At 30.4% G+C, this 21,248-nt stretch overlaps 1 protein-coding gene across 16 annotated transcripts; it reads right to left on the bottom strand.

Moving 5' to 3' along the window:
- Positions 1–330: 330 nt before the first annotated feature.
- Positions 331–12,158, bottom strand: LOC114168620 (uncharacterized). 16 transcript variants are annotated; one of them, XR_014986188.1, is made up of 6 exons: positions 11,810–12,137; positions 11,452–11,675; positions 11,037–11,360; positions 1,959–2,037; positions 1,272–1,361; positions 331–647 (listed from the first exon to the last, which is right to left on the bottom strand). XR_014986188.1 is itself a non-coding variant. In XM_085668476.1 (4 exons), the coding sequence occupies exons 3-4, from the start codon at positions 11,073–11,075 to the stop codon at positions 5,622–5,624; spliced, it is 582 nt and encodes a 193-aa protein (XP_085524602.1). In that variant the 5' UTR covers positions 11,076–11,360; positions 11,452–11,675; positions 11,791–12,158; the 3' UTR covers positions 2,047–5,621. The 16 variants fall into 16 exon arrangements, 2 of the variants coding, with proteins under 2 accessions (XP_085524602.1, XP_085524601.1); XR_014986186.1 differs by having other exon boundaries at positions 1,955–2,040; positions 11,810–12,136; XR_003600720.2 differs by having other exon boundaries at positions 1,272–1,331; positions 1,955–2,040; positions 11,810–12,135.
- Positions 12,159–21,248: the final 9,090 nt, after the last annotated feature.

Here is a 21,248-nt window from a genome sequence, read left to right as displayed (position 1 = left end):
ATACTGTATAATAATATCAAAAGTTCATTTTTACCCCTGCAATGCAATTCATTATTTATTGATGTTTTTACTTTTCAAATTTCCTTAATTTTATTTATTATACTTTTTGAATGCATAAAATTCATAAAACATATAAAAAGAAAAAATTCTAACATTTAGATATTTATTTATAACTAAATATAACATTCATAAAAACAAGAAACGTAGTCTATAAGTTCAAAGTAAATAATAAAGTTTAAACGTTCAAACTAATGAAATATTACAATATCTTTGTTATACTTGTTATAAAGTCAAATAAAATGAAAGTCTAATAAGATTCTTCAACTACAATGAAAGAAAAATAATCATGTATAAAGTCAAATAAAATACAATGAAAGAAAGTTTAGAATGAAAGAAAATACAATGCAATGAAAGAAAGTTTAGAATATTTATCACACCCTTCATATAAACTCTCTTGACCTTCTTGCATCAACTGAAAAAGGTCTCCAAGATCATCATTCATATTATGACTTGACTCCCCACCCGTTTCCTTATCATCAACCATGCCATCATTGTATTGATGATACCCAAATGCATCATTAATCATGTCCAAACCTATTTGATTACATGTTTTCTTGGCTGAAGATCTTTCCAAACTTTCCAGCATTCTTGACAAAAAGGTTTGATTAGATAGTTAACCACTATTTAAGAAACAAGTATAAAATATATAAACAATGGTGATTTATCATTTTAGAGAAACAGAACACAAAAGACAAAGTACATAGTAGTTATCATATATGTGGATATGATGGTAAAATATGAGATAATTGTCAAAGTTATCTCTTTTATATATGTATTTGCAAAATATTACACAAAAAGTAAAATATTACATAGTAGAGCACTAAGTTTGGGAATTAAAATACCCCACACTGTTTCAGACACTGCTCCACAAATCCAAAATTGCTCAGTGTCTCAGTACTACCACCCACAGTAAACATTTACTAGTCCCCAACACAACCCTTCATTTTTTTATGCAGAAACCACAAATTAACATTCACTCTTAAATTTACTATGTTTTGCATTCAAATATGTATACAATAACTATTATAAAACATGAGATATATAAAACATGTTACAAAATGAGACATTTTTCCCTTAAACTTTGACATGTTACAAGGTGTCAAATTAGTTCATGACAACAGTAATAAGAAAATACGGTACTCATCAAACATTTAGATAAATAAAAGGGGTGAAGAGAGGAAGCATCTATATTGCAAAAGAATTAAGCAAACCTGTCATAGTTGCTTCAGACTTGGCTTGGGCAACAATTTGCCTGCCATCAGCCACTAATCCTGCTACAACCAAAATGTCCTTCGATGAACCTTTTGTAAAGCATGCAAAGAAAGTTGAGAAGTTCAACGAATCTATATCAGATTGTAGACCTAAATAACTTTAGAACTATCATTAAAAAAATCCAAACAATAAGCTTCAATTACCAATCAACATTCAGTATCATAAACCAAGGATTTTACTGTTAATAGTACAGTAATGAGTATTATATAGTAAAAAGGTCTCAAACACTCTACCTCTTACTACTTTATTCAATTAAGCAATTCTTCAAATAACTCTTAAACTGTTAACAGATTACAAATTGTCCTGATTTCACTTATTACATCGATATCTATCCATCAACAATGCACCAAATTACTAAAAAGACAATACCCTTAAATCAAACTCATTTTACCCCTACTCACACGGATCAAGACAGCCAACTTTGGGCATTAATATCAGCTTTAACCAAGTTTATATATATTAACCAAGTTCCTGAAGTGCAAAATTTAAATGTGTGCTAAGTAAACTAATCATTTACTCTCATCTAAATTTAAATTAGAGATTGCCTGATCCAGAAATCACTATGTTGGATTATCATGCATCAGATTGCTTATCATAAAATGTCAGCATTTTAACAACTTACTCACTTTGACTTTAGCATCCATTATTTTTGTTGAGGAGAGAAAATCTGTTGCAATCCCCTTCTCTTGTACTTTTGATTCCTAACTTCTAGAAAGAAAAAAAAATTATAGCCTGTCAACTCACCGAAAACAAATCAAAGTTCACATCCGAAAACTAAACAGAGAATAAGTAAAACGAAAAGGAAGTAAATATTCGTGAGAGAATCAGCAGTAGCAGATATTTGGATGCTTTGTGGGGAACATTCATATGTTAGTAGGTATATTTCATGTTCTAGGTTGCTTTGTAATATAGTGACATGCCAAACTTTTATTGCTATGTGATATATAAAATTTGTAAACTATAATCAAATAACTCAATGATTATCTATATTTTCATGTCTCTATTTTCTCTTTTATTATCCAAACATACCATGGTTTTTCTCTTTTTTACATAATTTTACAAGAATTGTTATCCAAGTCTCTTTTTTTCCCCTTTATCTCTTTACAGTTGAACCAAGAATTAATGCGCTAATTAGGTAAATTGTTTTAAATAAAGTTTGCTTAAATTAAACAAATGAAAACAACTTTTATAATAATTTCTCTCAAGTCTCTTTTTCTCTTTTCTCATTTCATATAAACAAGACATTAATTATTATAAAAAACTTAAGCTTAATGAAAACAACTTCTTCAAGAATTGTGGTCAGAGTCTCTTTCTCACTATTTCGTTGATTTAGTAAATTTAAAATCAAGTTTGTGTAATTATGCAAATGAAAACAAACAAAAAAAAAAAAATAGAGCGATATTCATAAAATTTTGGTTAGTAAGACTGGCATGCATTAGTTTGAGGTGCTTTTGTGCTTAAATATACATTTTGTCTATTGAATGATAAATATGTATGGACAAGAAATGGTTATGAAACATTTATAACGTTTAAAGTAGGAGTTTTATGAATTTTAAATTTTACAGAAGCTGATACTTAATTTATCTTTCATTTTGATCTTTATTTATTTAGTTATTGAGAAATTTAAAGGATGCAACATTGTAAATGGGAAAACCGAACAAATTCAATTAATCTAAGAAATGAGCAGGAGAAATATCTGGAAACTAACATGTTGCCTAACAAAGCATGCAACTTAACAATGGTATTTTCTTCCTCAACACAAATGTCCCCTTTCTTTAGATCAACTCTCAAATAGTTAATCTACTTTGTCGCAACCGAAATCCCGACAGGACGACGAACCAAAAAATTAAAATTTGTAAAAACAAAGTTTGAAGTCGCCACCATAGTTATTATAGGAAACTATGGAAAACCATACAAAAGAGCAAGGTCTGCGAAAAAACAGATTTTGGGTCTGGTAGTCGCTTACGCATGGGGAAGGTATTAGCACCCCCACAACGTCCGTCCTAAGACGGTACCTTTAATTAAATGTGAAAAAGTTATGTGGTTTTTTTCAAATTATTTAATTTTCCCCAAAAATATTAATAAAATAAGGGTTAAATATGTTTTTGGTCCCTCAAGTTTCAGCAAAATTTGGATTTAGTTCCTTATCAAAACTTTTGACCAATTTAGTCTTTCATCTTTCAAAATGTGTGAATTTAGTTCTTTTAACCAAATTTTGTTAAGTTTATCTGACGTTTTAAGCGTATTTCATGATAGTATTTAAATTATTTACACTGTTTGACACATTTTTACTTCAATGTTAACTTAAATACTATCATGAAATGCGCTTGAAACGTCAGATAAACTTAACAAAATTTTGTTAAAAGGACTAAATTCACGCATTTTGAAAGATGAATGACTAAATTGGTCAAAAGTTTTGATGAGGGACTAATTCCAAATTTCGCTGAAACTTGAGGGACCAAAAACATATTTAACCCATAAAATAATGTACAAAAAACAACAAAAGTATTTTTTTGAGTTTTTGGCCTGACGAGGATTAATCATCGCTCCTACGTAGTTCTTTATGAAAAACTATTTGGAAAACTATTTGAAAAATATTTAATTTGTTATATAATTTTGAAAACCTTTTTATTTAAATTTTAGTATTATTTTAAAATTTGTATCAAGCGACGCGAACAGCCGGCTAGACACTTGAAATAAATTTATTTTTCTAATCTTTTATTTTTTTTTAATCATTTATAAATTTTTAATATTTTTTTAAAGCTTTTTTAAAGTAGTTGTGGATGTCATTGCGACGTGAGCAACAAAATAGATATAAAGAAGTAAACAAAGAAATCTATTTTTTATTTTTAGATCATTTGTATATATTTTTTAGAAAAAAAAAGTCTAAATTGGATGTCATGCGACGCGAGCGGCCAGACAGACACTAAAGAAAAGGGAAAAAAATATTTTTTACGATTTAAAAAAATGAAAATTGAAAAACTAAATCAAAAGATGAAAGAACTGAAAGTGACGTACCTTTTCTCTTTTCTTTTTTCTGGCTTCCTTCTCTAATATTTTTGTGTTTGTTTTTCCAATAGAGATAAAAATAAGAGGTGTCTATGTGGGTGGTAATGAAAGGAAGAGAGAGTGGAGAGAACGTTTTCTTCTCTTTTTTTTACCTCCTTCAATATGAATATGTTTTTTGTTTTTTTTAAAGAGGGATAAAAAAGGAGGTGTGTAGGAGTGGTGATGAGAAAGAATTAGAGAAGTATCGAGATTTTTTCTTTTTGGTTTCATATGACAGACTACGTATTTATATTCACATATTGCAATCTCAATGCAATCCTAACCTTAATCGTAATGAAAAATATAAGGAAAAAATTGATCATGATATCAACACATTATGAAGATCAAATCATAACAAATCAGAACACAAAATCCATCAAGATCAGTAATATTAATTCTAATTATATGAAGAAATGTTGCTTTTAATTATTAGAATTAATCACTAATTTCTCTATCAGAGAAAAGGTGGTAGAAAATGAGTGTGATAACAAAATAGGCTCTTCCTTTTTTTCTTTTTTTTTCATCTCTCTTTTTTTCTTTTTTTTTTCTAAAATTAAAGTTTTGAAGATCTTGGAAGAAAATAATGTTTCATATTTTTTTTATTTTTTATTTTTTGAAAATAAATTTATTTACCCGGACGAAAATGGGTGTTGGCAGCTGCCCCTCTTTACTTATATTTTACTAGATAATATGAAAATTTGATTTTTTTCATATTATCGTAATAAAAGATAAGTAAAGATAAAAACACTAATTTCGTTTGGGTTTCAAAAGAAGACAAATTTGAAGATAGACTTGACCATTCAAAAGGAGATGGTCTGCATCTGAAAGGAACTAGGTGACCATTACCAAGTAGAGGGTCTCAATTTGACACACCTTTTTTTTTACTTTTTGAAATATAAAAAGACCAATCCCGAGGAGAGTGGATTCAACGCCCATTACCATGTAGAGGGTCCCAATCCGAAAAACCAAATTCTTTTTGTATTTTGAATTTTTGAAAAAAAAGATTAGACCAATCCTGAGGAGAGGGTCTATATCTAAAGTATTCAACGACCATTATCATGTAGAGGGTCCCAATCCGAAAAACCAAATTCTTTTTGAATTTTGACTTTTTGAGAAAAAAAAAATTAGACCAATCCTCAGGAGAGGGTCTATATCTAAAAAAAAACGATGACCATTACCATGTAGAGGGTCATCATCTGACAAAAGAAATCAATGACTATTGCCTCGCAGGGGGTCTTGATTTAAAGAGATCGATAACCATTGCCTCGCAGAGGGTCTTGATGTAAGGAGATCGATGACCATTGCCTCGCAGAGGGCCTCAATGTGACATAAGAAATCAATGACCATTGTCTTGCAGAGGGTCTTGATGTAAGGAGATTGATGACCATTGCCTCGCAGAGGGCCTCAATGTGATAGAAGAAATCAATGACCATTGCTTTGCAGAGGGTCTTGATATAAAGAGATCGATGACCATTGCCTCGCAGAGGGCCTCGATGTGAAGAGATCGGTGACCATTGCCTCGCAGAGGGTCTTGATATATAAAAGAAATCAATGATCATCGCCTCGTAGAGGGTCTTGATGTAAAGAGATCGATGACCATTGCCTCGCAGAGGGCCTCGATGTGACAAAGGAATCAATGACCATTGCCTCGCTAAGAGTCTTGATGTAAAGAGATTGATGACCATTGCCTCGTAGAGGGCCTCGATGTGACAAAAGAAATCAATGACCATTGCCTCGCAGAGGGTCTTGATGTAAAAAAGGAGAACCTGAATTTTGCTGTTAAACTGTCGACAAACACCAAGTGAATACCTAACATTTTTTAGACTTAAACAAAAAATATCATTTCTGACTTTTTTTTTTTAAATAATTTTCAATGATTTTGTGGAGTATGATGGATGATTTGATGATGCATGACATGTTATGATTTTCTTTTTGAACCTATATAATGATGCATACATGGACGCGTGGATGCATGGGTAGAATTTGCTTTTTTTTCATTTTTCATTTTTCCTTTATTTTAATTTGAGAGCAAGGAAAACTAGGCTTAGAAGCTAGAAAAAAATTGTGAGGCCAGAAAAAACTGGGTTTAGGGGCCAGTGTGGAAAGTGGGTTTAGGGGCCAGTGTGAAAACTGGGCTTGGAGGCTAGTATGAAAACTGGGCTTGGAGGCAAGTAGGAAGTGGGCTTGAGGGCCAGTGTGGGAAGTGGGCTTGGGGGCCAGTGTAAGACCTGGGCTTGAGGGCCAGTGTGAAAACTGGGCTTGGGGCCAGTGTTGAAATTGGGCTTGAATGTTGACTATCAAGAAGTTTGAGTTGACCATGTAGTTGGTTATTCATGAAGTTGATGTACTCAATGCATATATGGATGATGACTTGGTATGATGTATGAAATGCCTTATGTATGAATTTTCTTTTTGCATATTTTTGAAAACAAATTCGAATTGATCCCATTCCATTGTTATTTTGAATTCATGGAATCATTCTACTTTGATATTTTTTTACTTTTTCAAATCATTTCTTTGGTCTAATCAGTTTACTAACAAACACTTTCTTTTTAATAATTTCTTTTGAAACACTATGTGAATGACATCCATGAAATTGCCAAGGGTTTGAAAAGGTTTGGATGAGGTGATGAAGATTAACTAGGGAGTTGCCCCAATTTGAACTAGTCTCAGGCAAAAAATGTGTTTGGGTTTTCCCTAGTTATTGATGGTATGAAAGAAATGATGGGGACTTCAAAAATTTGCCCCTTGTGTGAGAGCCTAGGATGGTCTTAGGGTACAAAAGTGTATTTGGTTTTTCCCATTGAGGAGATTAAAAATGACGGGATCTTCACCAGTTGCCCCTAATGTGATCACAGTCTTCAATGTAAATAAATGCCCCAATTCAAAATGAATGATGGGAATATATGAATCACAAACAAAGTGACTACCCCAGTTTAGGTTTGGGATTGATAAAGATGGACTATGTAAGGTTGGTCAAGGTTTAGGCTTAGAGCGGGGTTATTGTTTGAGCAAAGATGGAGTTTTATGAAGAATGAATTGAAAGAGGACAACCCAATTTTAACCAAATTGCTTGATTGCTCATGCTAATTTTGGAGCTTTGAAAACATGTCAACCAAACATAAATTGCCCCAATGTTTAAAAGAAAATCTCTTAACATACTTTTTCAATCTTTTTTTTTATAATTTTTTTAGAACAAACCTGTTAGCAAATAAAAATTTTCCTCTAAATTAAAACCTTCGAAAGATAACAACCAATCTTTGATTTGTGTGGACTTTATTAGGCTTGTATCGTGGCTAAGGTCAGGGGTATGGAAGTGAATGATAGTAAAGGCCCAAACAAGTGATGTGAGGATTGTTTCAAACAAGTATCTTTGAATAATGTTTCATTCAATATTTATTTGACTTCATTTCGTTCACTTTTTTTTTCTTTCTATATTTTGACATTTTATTCTCATTCTTTAAACTTTTGCTTCTTCTTTTTTCTATATAACCATGTCATTTCTTTCTTCTTCTTTTTTATATTTTTGTATTGGTGAACTACAAGTCGGATGAAACAAATGCAAACATTATGTCAACCCTCAATGGGAGGGTGATCCTTGTTTAGGATAATTTGAAAGAAATTTTTTGGAAGGCTCAAATTGGGTAGCAAAGGATAATTACTTTTATTTTTTTGGATAAAGAAACATGGCCACACATCATTTCAAAACATGATTGTTTTTTCTAAAAAAAATTAATTCACAGGAAAATAATTGATTTCATCTTACAAGATGCCCCTTGTTTGGTTCTTTTTTTTCACTTTTTTTTGTCTTATTTTTTGCCTAGACTGTCCTTCAAAGTTGTTAGTCTAGCGAACTTTTCTTTCCTTTGTATTTTTTTGTGTTGAAATAATTTCTTGTAATCATTTTTAAGGCATGTGTCCCCTTTATGATAATTCTCCATGAAAAAAAAAACAAGGTTTATGTTGGAAGAGAGATGGAAAGGAATATAGATTTGAGCAATTTCATGCATGCAAGATTAGATGGGTATTTCAAAAGAAATGATAATAAACAATATGTTATTTCTTTATTAAATCCACTGATTTGACCAAAGAAAGTTTTATTATTTACTCATTTTTTATAAGAAATATTCCAAGAAATCATTGACAAGCAAAATGGGAAACAATTTGAATTTATTTTAGTGCAATTTTTTTTGTTTTTTTTTTAAATTATGCATATGCATGTTGAAACTGTGAACATGGTACCATGGATGGCTACAGAATGGAATGCAATGCATGTTTGTGCCTCGTAAGGCACTTATTCACATGATATGCAAGATTGTGATGAATTTATTATTATATACAAGGAAAGGTGAGGGTAAATGACGCAAATAGTCTCGCTTTAGTGTCTTTATTTAACATGGGTTTGATGCTTAAAGTTCTAAGGGAAAGTATATGTGCTCACAAAGATAGTTCCCTAATACCTAAATATTAAGGTCACTAGAGTTATGGCCCACTTCATGGCATTTCCCATGACAGTTGGTAAACAACAAGAAGTGGGAGTACCAATGAAGCAAACAAACTCTAGCTAGAGTTCTCACAATGACCACTTGGGAAGTACATCCACTGTGACACTGCTGCACAATCTCCTCTAATTCTAAGCAACTCAGACCCGGGTATAGGGCCCCACTCATGTAATGAATAAAATGTGTGTGTGAAGGGAGAACACAATGTATACCTAAACCCACACTTGGCAATTATTCCAAATACAAAAATAAAGAAGAATATACACATACAATTATTCTAAATATAAAAATAAATAAATAAAAACATACAAAAAAAATGAGAAAGAAAAAATATGAAGAAAAATCACATCAATTTTGCACATCCAAATAAATTGTCTGACTCTCTAGCATCCCTAGTGGAGTCGCCATCTGTCGCAACCGAAATCGCGACGGGACGACGAATCAAAAAATTAAAATTTGTAAAAATAGAGTTTGGAGTCGCCACCATAGTTATTATAGGAAACTATGAAAAACCATAAAAAAGAGCAAGGTCTGCGAAAAAATAGATTTTGGGTCCGGGAGTCGGTTACGCGTGAGGAAGGTATTAGCACCCCACAACATCCGTCCTAAGACGGTACCTTTAATTAAATGTGCAAAAGTTATGTGGTTTTTTTCAAAATATTTAATTTTCCCCAAAAATATTAATAAAATAATGTACAAAAAACAAAATTATTTTTTTGATTTTTTGGCCCGAAGAGGATTAATCCTTGCTCCTACGTATCTCCATGTGAATGAAGAATCAGGATTACGTAGTTCTTTATGAAAAACTATTTGGAAAACTATTTGAAAAATGATTTAATTTGTTATATAATTTTGAAAACCTTTTTATTTAAATTTTAATATTATTTTAAAATTGGTGTCACGCAACGCGAGCGGTCGGCTAGACATTTGAAATAAATTCTTTTTTCTAATCTTTTATTTTTTTTATTTTTTTAATCATTTATAAATTTTTAATATTTTTTTAAAACTATTTTAAAGTAGTTGTGGATGTCATTGCGACGTGAGTAACCAAATAGATATAAAGGAGCAAACAAAGAAATCTATTTTTTATTTTTAGATCATTTGTATATATTTTTTAGAAAAAACAAAAGTCTAAATTGGACGTCATGCGACGCGAGCGGCCGGGCAGACACTAAAGAAAAGGAAAAAAATATTTTTTACGATTTAAAAAAATGAAAATTGAAAAACTAAATCAAAAGATGAAAGAATTGAAATACCTTTTCTCTTTTCTTTCTTCTGGCTTCCTTCTCTAATATTTTTGTGTTTGTTTATCCAATAGAGATAAAAATAAGAGGTATCTATGTGGGTGGTAATGAGAGAAAGAGAGAGTGGAGAGAACGTTTTCTTCTCTTTTTTTACCTCCTTCAATATGAATATGTTTTTTTGTTTTTTTTTTAAAGAGGGATAAAAAAGGAGGTGTGTAGGAGTGGTGATGAGAAAGAATTAGAGAAATATCGAGAATTTTTTTTTTTTGATTTCATATGACAGACTACGTATTTATATTCACATATTGCAATCTCAATGCAATCCTAACCTTAATCGTAATGAACAATATAAGGAAAGAATTGGTCATGATAGCAACACATAGGATCAAATCATAGCAAATCAGAGCACAAAATCAATTAAGATCAGTAATATTGATTCTAATTATATGAAAGGATATTGCTTTTAATTATTAGAATTATATCACTACTTTCTCTATCAGAAAAAAGGTGGTAGAAAATGAGTGTGATAACAAAATAGACTCTTCCTTCTTTTTTTCTTTTTTTTTTTATTTCTCTTTTTTTTTTAAAATTAATGTTTTGAGATCTTTGAAGAAAATAATTTTTCATATTTTTTTTACTTTTTTTTATATTTTTTGAGAATAAATTTATTTTCCCGGACGAAATTGGATGTTGCCACACTTTAACTTGTGACTCTTGCAAAATTCTAAAAATCCTTTACAATCGAAAAGTGTAAATGGCAGCACTAAGAGAAAAAGTTATTCAATCCATGGCTCAAATTAGACTCTTGTACAATAATTATAGCTGGAAGGTCACACTCAACAAAAAGGTATTTAGAAAAGAAAAATATAAATGCACTAATAATATTTGTGGAATTAATTACTTTTTGTACCTGCATTTTTTGGCAACGTCCTCCAAGAACCTTCTCCATTGGCCTGAATGTACTTGGTCAAAATTTCATCCTCATGCATTGTCCACCTCCCCTTCTTCAATCCCACTTTCTCATAACAAGGACCCTTCCCGTATCTGAGTTTTGCAACTTCCCCACTATTTGCCTCTACTTGAAAGCAAAGCAGCCACAAAAAATGATAAAATATGCCACAAGGTAAAACTCCATCATCTAGCAACTTCCAGTAGAATAGATCATCAAATCAGAGCCTCATTAAAAAGCTTAATTTGACATACAATCGTGACCAATTCACCGAGTAAAAGAACACTGCATCCACATTGATATCGAAATTCATCACTAAGCATAGTTGATAATCATGGATTTCCAGCTAAAACCAACAAAATAAATAGCAAGGTACCTTACGAGCTACCATTTCAGGATGGTTATCTTGGAAGAGAGAGGGAGTATTTGATTAGAAGCTACCACCGGGTGTGAAGCGAAGCATTTCCAGCCCTCTCTCCAAAACCTGAACCCTCCACCTAAACCTCTTCAACTTCTCCTCAACCTCGAACATTCTCTCATACATCTCCAACCCATAGGATAGAGTCGTTTGCCTCAAACAGGGATTTCCCGAGCACCTAGCTGTAAAATCCGAAAACAAATAAAGTTAAAATCAAATGACAATCATAAAACGAATAATGAATTGTAGATAGGAGTCCCAAAGAAAACAAAAGGAGGAAATATTTCAATTAAGAACCTAATATTTGGGCGCTCACATTTGATTAAGAACTTAGCATTCCTGATGGAGTTTCCATCGGAAAAAGTGAAAATGGCGTCGATTTGAGGGTAGAAGGGGATTCCCGTGACAGCATAGAACACTTCATGACACGCTCAGAGTGGTGATCGTGAAGAGGGATGAAAATTTGCAAAGAAAGCCTAGGTCACATTAATAGAAGATTTGCCGAGAGAAATCTAGGTCACGCAAGCAAACTGCGTTTTTTAAAAAGGTGAGATTCGAAAAAGAAAAAAAAGCTATGAAAAAAATGGAGGAAATGATATCTACCGGTAAGACACTCAAAAAATACCAAATTTATTCGGGTTTGTAAAAAAACCTCCTTTACTTAATAAGGCTTTGAGAAACCTCGAGTATTATATTTGTTAGCGGAGGTTATTCTAACCTCTCTGAGAATAAACCTCCCTTAAAATTAATAATTTTTGTAGTGACGTCACTAAAAGAGTTAAACATTTGGAACAACAATTTGACAATCTTTTGAATAAATGTTATCGTTATTCTGTTTCTATCAATTATTTCAACTATTATATAGTTTAAGTATGAGTTCTCAAATTTTCTTTTACTTCTCATTTGATGTTTAATATCGTGTATGACAAACAACCAAATTTTTACGCCAGTTATATATATTTTTCTTAACTTTCAATTATTTCTAATTTTCCTTTCTATACTTTTACAGTAATTATTACAATTTTGATTAATTTATTTTACGAAAATATATTGTTAACATTTTATTTAAGATTAATGACATAGACCAAAACAATTTAGTTAACTAATCAAACAATTTTTTATTCAGTTGTCATTTCACTGATCACATTTTACAATAATTGATTTAATTTTATCAATTTTCATTATGGACAATTACGTTTAATTTATTTTCTTGAAAATAATACATATTTTGTTAACAAATTTCTGTCATTTTAATTTAAATTAATTTTGAAAAACCATATTTTAATATAAAATAATTTCATCAATTTTAATTCTAATTTTAGTTTATTTAAAGTAATCACCTATAATTATTTGAAATTAATTTCTATTAATTTTATTTTATTTTAATATATTTTCAACAATGAAAACTTTTTTATTTTAAATAATAAATCACTTTTTAAATTACTTTTTAAACACATTAAAATTGTAATCTTATAGTTTTACCGATTAATTTTTTTAATTTATTACGCCAATCATATTATTAATGAACTTTTAGAAACTTTTCTCTTACTTTTTTTTTTCATTAGTAAACCTTATTAAGTTTGATTCCATATGAATTGGTTTATAAACTATTAAAAAACACATTTTAAAGCTGTGTGGTTGTTATTTAAAAAAAGTTATATTTTTAGGAAACATAATAAATATGATGGCGTAAGTATTTATTGTAAAATCTTAGAAAATGATATTTTAAAAGTGGTAGTGATTTAAAAATAGTAAGATTCAATTATTTTAATATTAAAAAGTTTTAGTATAAATAGAATTATTATAAATGAATTTCATTATTTTAAAACATACCATAATCTCTCTACAAACCACTTTTCTATAGCTCTTTGACTTTTTTCTAAGAGTTCTGCCTTTCTGGTTGTTTGATTGGAGAACCGAGACCGTATATCTTTTCGATGAGTTCTTCAAGTTGGACTGATTATTTTTCCTGTTGGCATAAGTTGAGTTTCTGCCTTCTTTTTGGTCTATTTTTGTTGCATGTGAGCTCTCTTTCGCTTGCATGTGTCAATTTATTTATCAGTATGAGTTTTTGCTGATCAGTGATCATAACGATATGTCCCGCTCATTTTTGTGATATTTCTATGTATAGATAGAACATCTTGTGGATTTAGAGATGTTCGGCGTTCATGGAGTTGTTTAAGCAGTTAGGTAAGGGAAACTAATTTCTCTGTCTTAATTCTTAAACCTGTTAGGAATGCATATTGTATGATTATTTTGTGATTGATTGAGATATATGCTATGTGGTATTGTTTGTGATGTTTGAAAGCTATGAAGAATTATGTTTTACTTGTTATTTGAGAAATAATTATTGTGTTATAGGTGCGTTTTGTAACGCCCCGACTACTATACTAAATAATTATTATTTGATAAAAAGATATGGAATTAATTTTTCTTTTACCATAAAATTTTCCTTGAGAGAACATTAATAATAACATAACTTCATATTCATATATATAGTTTACATCTCTGTAATTGTTCATGAAATATTACAAAAATATATATTTGTAAAATATTAAGAGTCCTACATCAGAATAGAAGATTTATCTATATTTTTAATATTTCCTAAAGATATTAATAGAAATTATCCATGAGTCAATCTTCAGAAGATCCACCAATAATATCCTGAACAACTCTCACTGAGCAGGTTCCTCTTCTGCTCATGCAACAGGTACATATGAAAGAAAAAATATGAAAGGAGTGAGGTCTTTATAAGCCTTAAATATCAATCTTAATAAACTCAAGAAACAATACAAACACCGGGGGCCTAGATTTGGACCTACAACCACAAAACTTTATCTTGTTTTACCAGACATATGGATCCATATTCCACTTCTGATGATCCAATCTGAACATCAAAAGTTATTTTGGGAAGTGATTAGGTAGTTGAGTATTTCTCATAAAACATTGGTACAATCATAATTATTTCTTTCTCAAGAATATTAGTCATTCATCGGCTCACAAAAGAGATATATACTCACTACATAACCTTGGCGATGCCGAGCACGTATCGGATAGTCCCAAGTTTGGCTTATGAATATCCTAGTCCAGTGCGCTATTCTGAACTATCCAGATATTCACCTACTTGGTAAAACTTCCTTAGACCCCACCATGGTCCCTGCCTTTCATCCCGCAGTGTACCAAACTATGACTTTCCAAATACAAACACTTTGACACTGGTTTAATCTCAACTTATTAAAACCAGACTTAACTCTTACTTAACTAACATACTCTTAGATATTTTCAAAGGTCATAAAATGTTATAACTATCAATTCATGTCATTGTATAAACTATACACAAAGAATATAAAACATCGATAAAATGTACATGCAATTTTCTTCTATCCAAGTTCATTGAATAAAATAATATTTTCTTTCACTTCACATTTTTTTTATAAAATAATGATAAAATAAGAATCAAAGCAAGAATTTTAAATAAATAATTAGATAAGGATTAGAACGAAATATAAAAATATAAATTAAACAGGACCAGTGCGTAATTGGAGATATATTAATTGAAATAAATAAACAGGACCAATGCATAACTAGAGATAAATAAAATAAAATAAAATAATTAAATAGGACCAGTGCGTAACTAGAGATAAAAAAAATAAAATAAATAAATAGGACTAGTGCGTAACTGGAGATAAAAAAAAATAAATAAATAGGACCAGTGCGTAACTAGAGATAAATAAAAAAAATAGGGCCAATGCGTAACTGAAGATAAATTAAATAAATAAATAAGTAGGACCAGTGTGTAACTGGAGATAAATAAATAGGACTAGTGTGTAACTGGAGATAAATTAAATTAAATAAATAAATAGAATCATTGCGTAACTAGAGATAAACATAAAATAAAATAAATAAATAGGATCAGTGCGTAACGGGAGATTTAAGTAAAATAAATAAACAGGATCAATGCATGATTGAAGATTAAATACAATAAATATAAAAGGATAATAAATGAAAATAAGTTAAATGAAAGTAAATAGAATAATATATGAGTCAAAATAAATAAAAGATTAATATAAAACCCATGAATTTATCAAAATTAATATTAAAAGAGCTTAACCCTACTCCCCCTTACCTTATTGATTGAAGGGCACACTAATAATATTTGTAGAAGAGTTTGATCTCTTTGAATCTTTGCTCTAAACTTTCTCTCTCTCTTCTTTCTCTTTCTCTCTCCTTTCTTTCTCTCTCTCCTTTCTTTCTCCTTTCTTTCTTCTCTCTTTCTCTCTCTTCTTTCTTTCTTTCTCTCTTTCTCATTGTTTCTTACCTTCTCACCGTAACTTCTTCCTTCATGTCTATATATATAAGCAAGCCATGTGCTTATTTAGATTTTTCTTTCAAAGCCATCATTACCCATGTTAATGAAGAGATAATCCTTATATATTCATCTTATCTTTTCTTCTTATCTTCTTATCTCTTCTTCTTCTTCTTTTCTATATTTTTTTTACACACACCTATTTAATAAAATTTAAATTAATATTTTTTTTGCCTAATATTTTTTTAATATATATATATATATATATATTTTATTTGTTTTGTTTTCTTCTTATTGTTATTCATAATAAGTAAAAACTACATCATGATAAAATATATTTTTAATGTTTAAACTACATCATAATAAAATATGAAACATTAATAAAAATAGAAAATTTTCTAAGTGTTTTATTTAAAATAAATAATACAATTTATTAAAAATATGGATGTTACACGTTTGAGTTCAATTGGTGTGAATGTTTTGATAGATTTGATGTTTGATATTTGAATGGCCTCTGCAAAGGTTTTGGAGTTGTCTAGACTGCCTGAATATGCATAATTATGTTTAGATCAATTTTGTAGAATTTTATAGACTCGTTGGGCGAGCATTACTTGCTGGGCGAGTGAGTTGATCTACAAAATTATGCAAAATACTGATCTCCAGAATTATGTAGATTCACAAACACGTTGGGTGAGTCATTACTCGTTGGGCAAGTAATTACTCGTTGGACGAGTCATTACTTGCTGGGAAAATTTCCATGTTATGGACTTCTAGACTTGGGAAGTTGTTGGGCGAGTATTTCTTGCTGGGCACTTTATGTGAAGATTCTTTCCACTATAGCTCTAGTGACAAATTCAATGGGTGAGCCATTCGATCGCCGGTCAAGAAGGGGGGACTTTCACCTCTCGCCCAACGAGAAGATGTGCTCGTTGGGCGAGTAAGTCAGAACCTGAAACTTGTATTCTTGAGTTAAATTGGATGATATTTTAGTTATTATAGAAGCTTTGTAACTATTATGAATGATGAGTATATGGTATGAGATTGTTTATATGAGACGGAGTTGAGATTGGTTGATGCTAATCTAAGGAGGATTAGTAGTGGTTGTGGTAGTGTATGCATTGAAGTAAGGATTATCTTAGTAGTTATCCTGACGCTCTAATAACCATTCAAATCCTCAATTAGAAAGGAATAGGGTATGTGGTGAGAGGAGTAGAAGGTCCTAGCCTAGGGATTTTTTGCTTAACTATAGGTGTTAATAGACTGACCTTGTATGTGGTAGAGTTATCACTCTTAATCTATCGCTCTACAAAGCATGAGATGCCACTACAAGTACAAAACTGATTGGATCCGACATCAAAGCATGTATCCATTTTAGTTAAGTCATAGTTTATATATATGTATATATATATATATGTATATATATATATATACATATATATATATATATATATATATATATATATATATATTATGGTTTGAGACAACTATTTAAACGTCATTAGTTTACTATTCTTTCGTGTTTCTATCTTGTGTTGTTTGTTTTCTTTTTGCGATGATCATCTATTCAGTGGAAGCAACGGTGGTTGCGGTTTCAGAGGCACCTCTGGAGGTTGAAGAGCCATTAGGTCGAAAAAAGGTTTCAGTGAAAAGTTGTTGTAAGTGGTTAATCGTGTCTAGAAGTCAAAAATGTTTGGTTTGTATAATTGATATATTATACAATCATATCATTTATAAGACTGTATTAATATACTTTATATATTTATTTATCTATTTTGAACACTAAAATAAAACATTCTATTTTATTAATTTTAAACTATTAAGATTGGATGTTATATATATATATATATATACGAGTAAAAGAAAGTAACATATTAATTAATAATGCATAAATATTAATTTTGACATTAACCATAATCTGATCCTGGTCTTATGAGAATCCGAAAGACCAAACTTAAGTTCAATTATTTTTTAATTGTTGTGGGCTTGAACTTATGTTATTTTAACATTGCGTGATAAATATGATTCCAAATTAAATGCTGATAGAATTAATTCTACAATTTTATTATAAATTTAATTAAATAATTTATTTATTTATTTTTATCTTGCAATTCATGTTCGAGGCAGGCATAAACTTGGATGGCTATCAACTCAACCTTTGATGATAACTTCTTCTTTTTTGTCATTAAAAATTACATAAATAAATTAGCTGGCAATTTGCAGTAACAGTGCCCAGGTAGAGAACAACAATGTTGTCGGTGCTTATTAGATTACAGTTCGCCGACAATCTGGTATATGCGTTTTACCTCAGTTTTTTAAATTTCAAAACATTTTTATCTTTTATATTTCATAAAAAAAAAAAACTCTCTCACTTATTTAGTATTTGACTTAGAAATTCACTCGATCAAAATTCCCTCGCTTAGCCAAAGACTTCGGCACAAGAAGTGAATTTTAGTTTACCTAAGGAAAAATTTGCTTTGCTAAACAAATGATCATTAAGGGATTTTATAAATCTAGTTTCTTGAGCAAGAAAATGGTTCACCCAACAACTTCAAACATTAGAAGAGGTTTGTCCAACAAAACTTGATTCGTCTAATGAAACTTGACTCTTATAATAAACAATCTTTTTTGAGTCTTCAAGTATTTCACTAATCTAATTTCACCGAACGAGAGATTGGCTCGCCTAACAAACCAAAACACTAAGAGTCTTATTTAAAGGTTCGTCCAACGAGTTTTGCCTCATCTAATGAGCATTGCTTTTTAAGCTACTATTTGGATTTTAAATAAATAAAATTTTATCAACAATAGGATGATTCATCCAAAGAGTCTGCATAATTCAAAAACCAAAAATCACATATGACAACATCAAATTGGTTTTTACTAGGTTTTCTCTTCATTTCTCATACCTAATATGATATGTTTAGTTCTAAAATAGCATCCAACCGAACCAATTTGACTCAATTGATATATCCTACTCATTCAACTACATACACACACACAACATAAAGCCTTTACATAAAAAAATCCATTCATGTTCAAAATTAACCGATATTCACCCATTACAAATTATCTTGATTAAAATCAAAACAAGTATGGTGACCACATCGCTATTAGTGGAAATTGGCAAGTGCACCAGTCGCACGTAGTAAGTAATAGATATCACTCTTTCCATAGAGACTTATGCAATACATGAAAACCTTTGCAATTCACAACTCAATTAGATAACACAGTTCACAAAAACACTTAGAAACTCTTCGTTTAACATGTAATTTTACTAGTTTTAAAAAAATTGCATATCATTTAGACACTTATCTTGCATGATTTGATTATAAATCTTAGAAAAACAACCCCATTTACCTTTAATTATAGAATGAGGAGTAGAGAAGTTATAAAAAGTGGAAATTGATGTGTTTGTGTTGTTTTTGCATGTTAAATGAAGGAAGTTGTAACTGATGCGACTGAGTTGCAGAAATGGGGCTAAGTGTCACAAAGGCGGTTAAGGAAACCCTCATGAGGAGGAAAGATTTGGAATATCCCGAGCCCAAAATGTGCAGCTTAAGTCCTAAGAAAGGTGGTTTGGAAAGATCTAGAATGACACATCTACGATTCAAGTACAAAAGTTGGAGCTCAAGTTGCACACTATTTTTCTATAAAAATAGCACATGCCTTTGTCATTTGTATGCTAGTTTTAGGAACCAATATAGTAGTCCTGTTCTAGGTTCTTAGGCACTTATTATAATATATTTAAAAGAGAACAGCGAGAGGAAGGAAGTGGCTCCTTGTGCTTATTGTAAACATCATTATAAGTAACTGACTTCTTCCTAGCTGAGATTGGATGTAACTTCTAAACTCTTTGTACTATACTTTACTTAATATATTATGTTTTTGTTTTATGTGTTGGTTACTTGATTTGTATTTGACTTCATGGTGATTTGGCCAATCAACATACCTCATCAACACTAGATGCAGAGACATCTGGTCTATTATTTAGATCCAATCAAGTCTCCTGACCCTTAGCATATAGTAAACATGGATATGCGGGATTAGTTGGTTTAAAGAGTCTTGTTCTTAAAGCAATGGTTCCTCCACTAGATTGGGAAATCCTGCGTCTAACACCCTTAGGTTCTAATGAACAAACATGTGGTTAGATCTACACGTAAGCGCATACTTCTAGGAACACTAAAATAAAGTACATAACTTATAGAGAATCAAGAGTAGTGTAGTTGAGTAAAAGAAGCCAAGTTTAATCCCAGCACCTTAACCAATATTGCTTATATTTATTATTATTAATACTTATATTTAAAACTATCAAACCTTTATCACTTTATTATTATAAACTTGAATGGATCATAGATTACTATTTTATCAAACCAAATCCCTGTAAATTTGACTTTGTTGTGCTACAATTGACCCAATGCACTTGCTAGAAAAGTTAACCCTTAAATGGGTCACAACATGCACAATGTCATGTCATATATTAGATGAAACATTGGTGGCATTCATAATCTATTGTTGAGCTAAACTACCATCTTTGAGACAAAACATGAACGTTTTTCATACTTGATTGTTTTAACACCTAATTAAAATCATAGTGTTAACTTTTGTTCTAATAATTTTCATATTTATATACATAACATCATTAAACGGTTACTCACTCTAAATTTGACCATGTCGACCATTTTAACAGTTATAGTATTCAATAAATTTCTACTACATAATAACAAATTCACTTATAATTCAAAAATAGTTCCCTTTACCTAGTATTTTTTTTTTTGTCACAAGCCATAGAAACAAAAAGTTAAAAAATACACTAAAAGTTCTAGATTCCTAATGAAATATTTCTAAATTAATAAAAAAAATCAAAGGAATGGAATGATTTATACAACAACATTTCTTATAGAACGCAGATGAAATTATGAAATAATAACATTAGTTTATATATATATATATATATATATATATATATATATATATATATATAATAAGGCTTAATTATTAGTTTGATATCCACTTTGATCGAAAAGTTTCAATTTGGTTCTCACTTAACTTTTTATTTCAATTGCATCTCAAAATTTATTAAAATGCTTAAGTCCTTTTTTGTTAACATCATTAAAATTATTAACGATTGCATGAGTAGTAGGCATGCTTATTTTGCAAATAATGCAGACATGGTACACTTATTTACTGATATAGAACTCAAAAATTGAAACTCCTCCCACGTAGACAACACTCCATCTCCTCTCATTTCTCCTTCATCCTTCACTCTTCGATCTGTGCCCCTTCAAATCCTTAAATCAATAAATGGGTGTTGTGTTCAAACTAGTAGACACCATTATGTTCTTGCTCGTGACAACAATGGCAGTTCCTCTCATTGATGCTTTAAGGAAAAAGTTTCTACCTTTTCAGTGGTCCCCTTTTTTTATTTATGTATTTTGATTAATATTATTTCATG

The sequence above is a fragment of the Vigna unguiculata genome, chromosome 11 (assembly GCF_037176805.1).
Source record: "Vigna unguiculata cultivar grain cowpea cultivar isolate G323 ecotype 2 chromosome 11, ASM3717680v1, whole genome shotgun sequence".
NCBI classification, from domain to species: domain Eukaryota; kingdom Viridiplantae; phylum Streptophyta; class Magnoliopsida; order Fabales; family Fabaceae; genus Vigna; species Vigna unguiculata.
Note: the sequence above shows the minus strand (reverse complement) of the source record. Positions and strands in the feature narration are given on the sequence as shown.

Coding starts and splice junctions, on each gene's coding strand:
- LOC114168620 (XM_085668476.1), bottom strand. CDS start 11,075: ATGGAGAAGGTTCTTGGAGGACGTTGCCAAAAAATGCAG. Junction 6,165..11,036: donor GACGTTGCCAAAAAATGCAG/GTACAAAAAGTA, acceptor GTTTGTCGACAG/TTTAACAGCAAAATTCAGGT.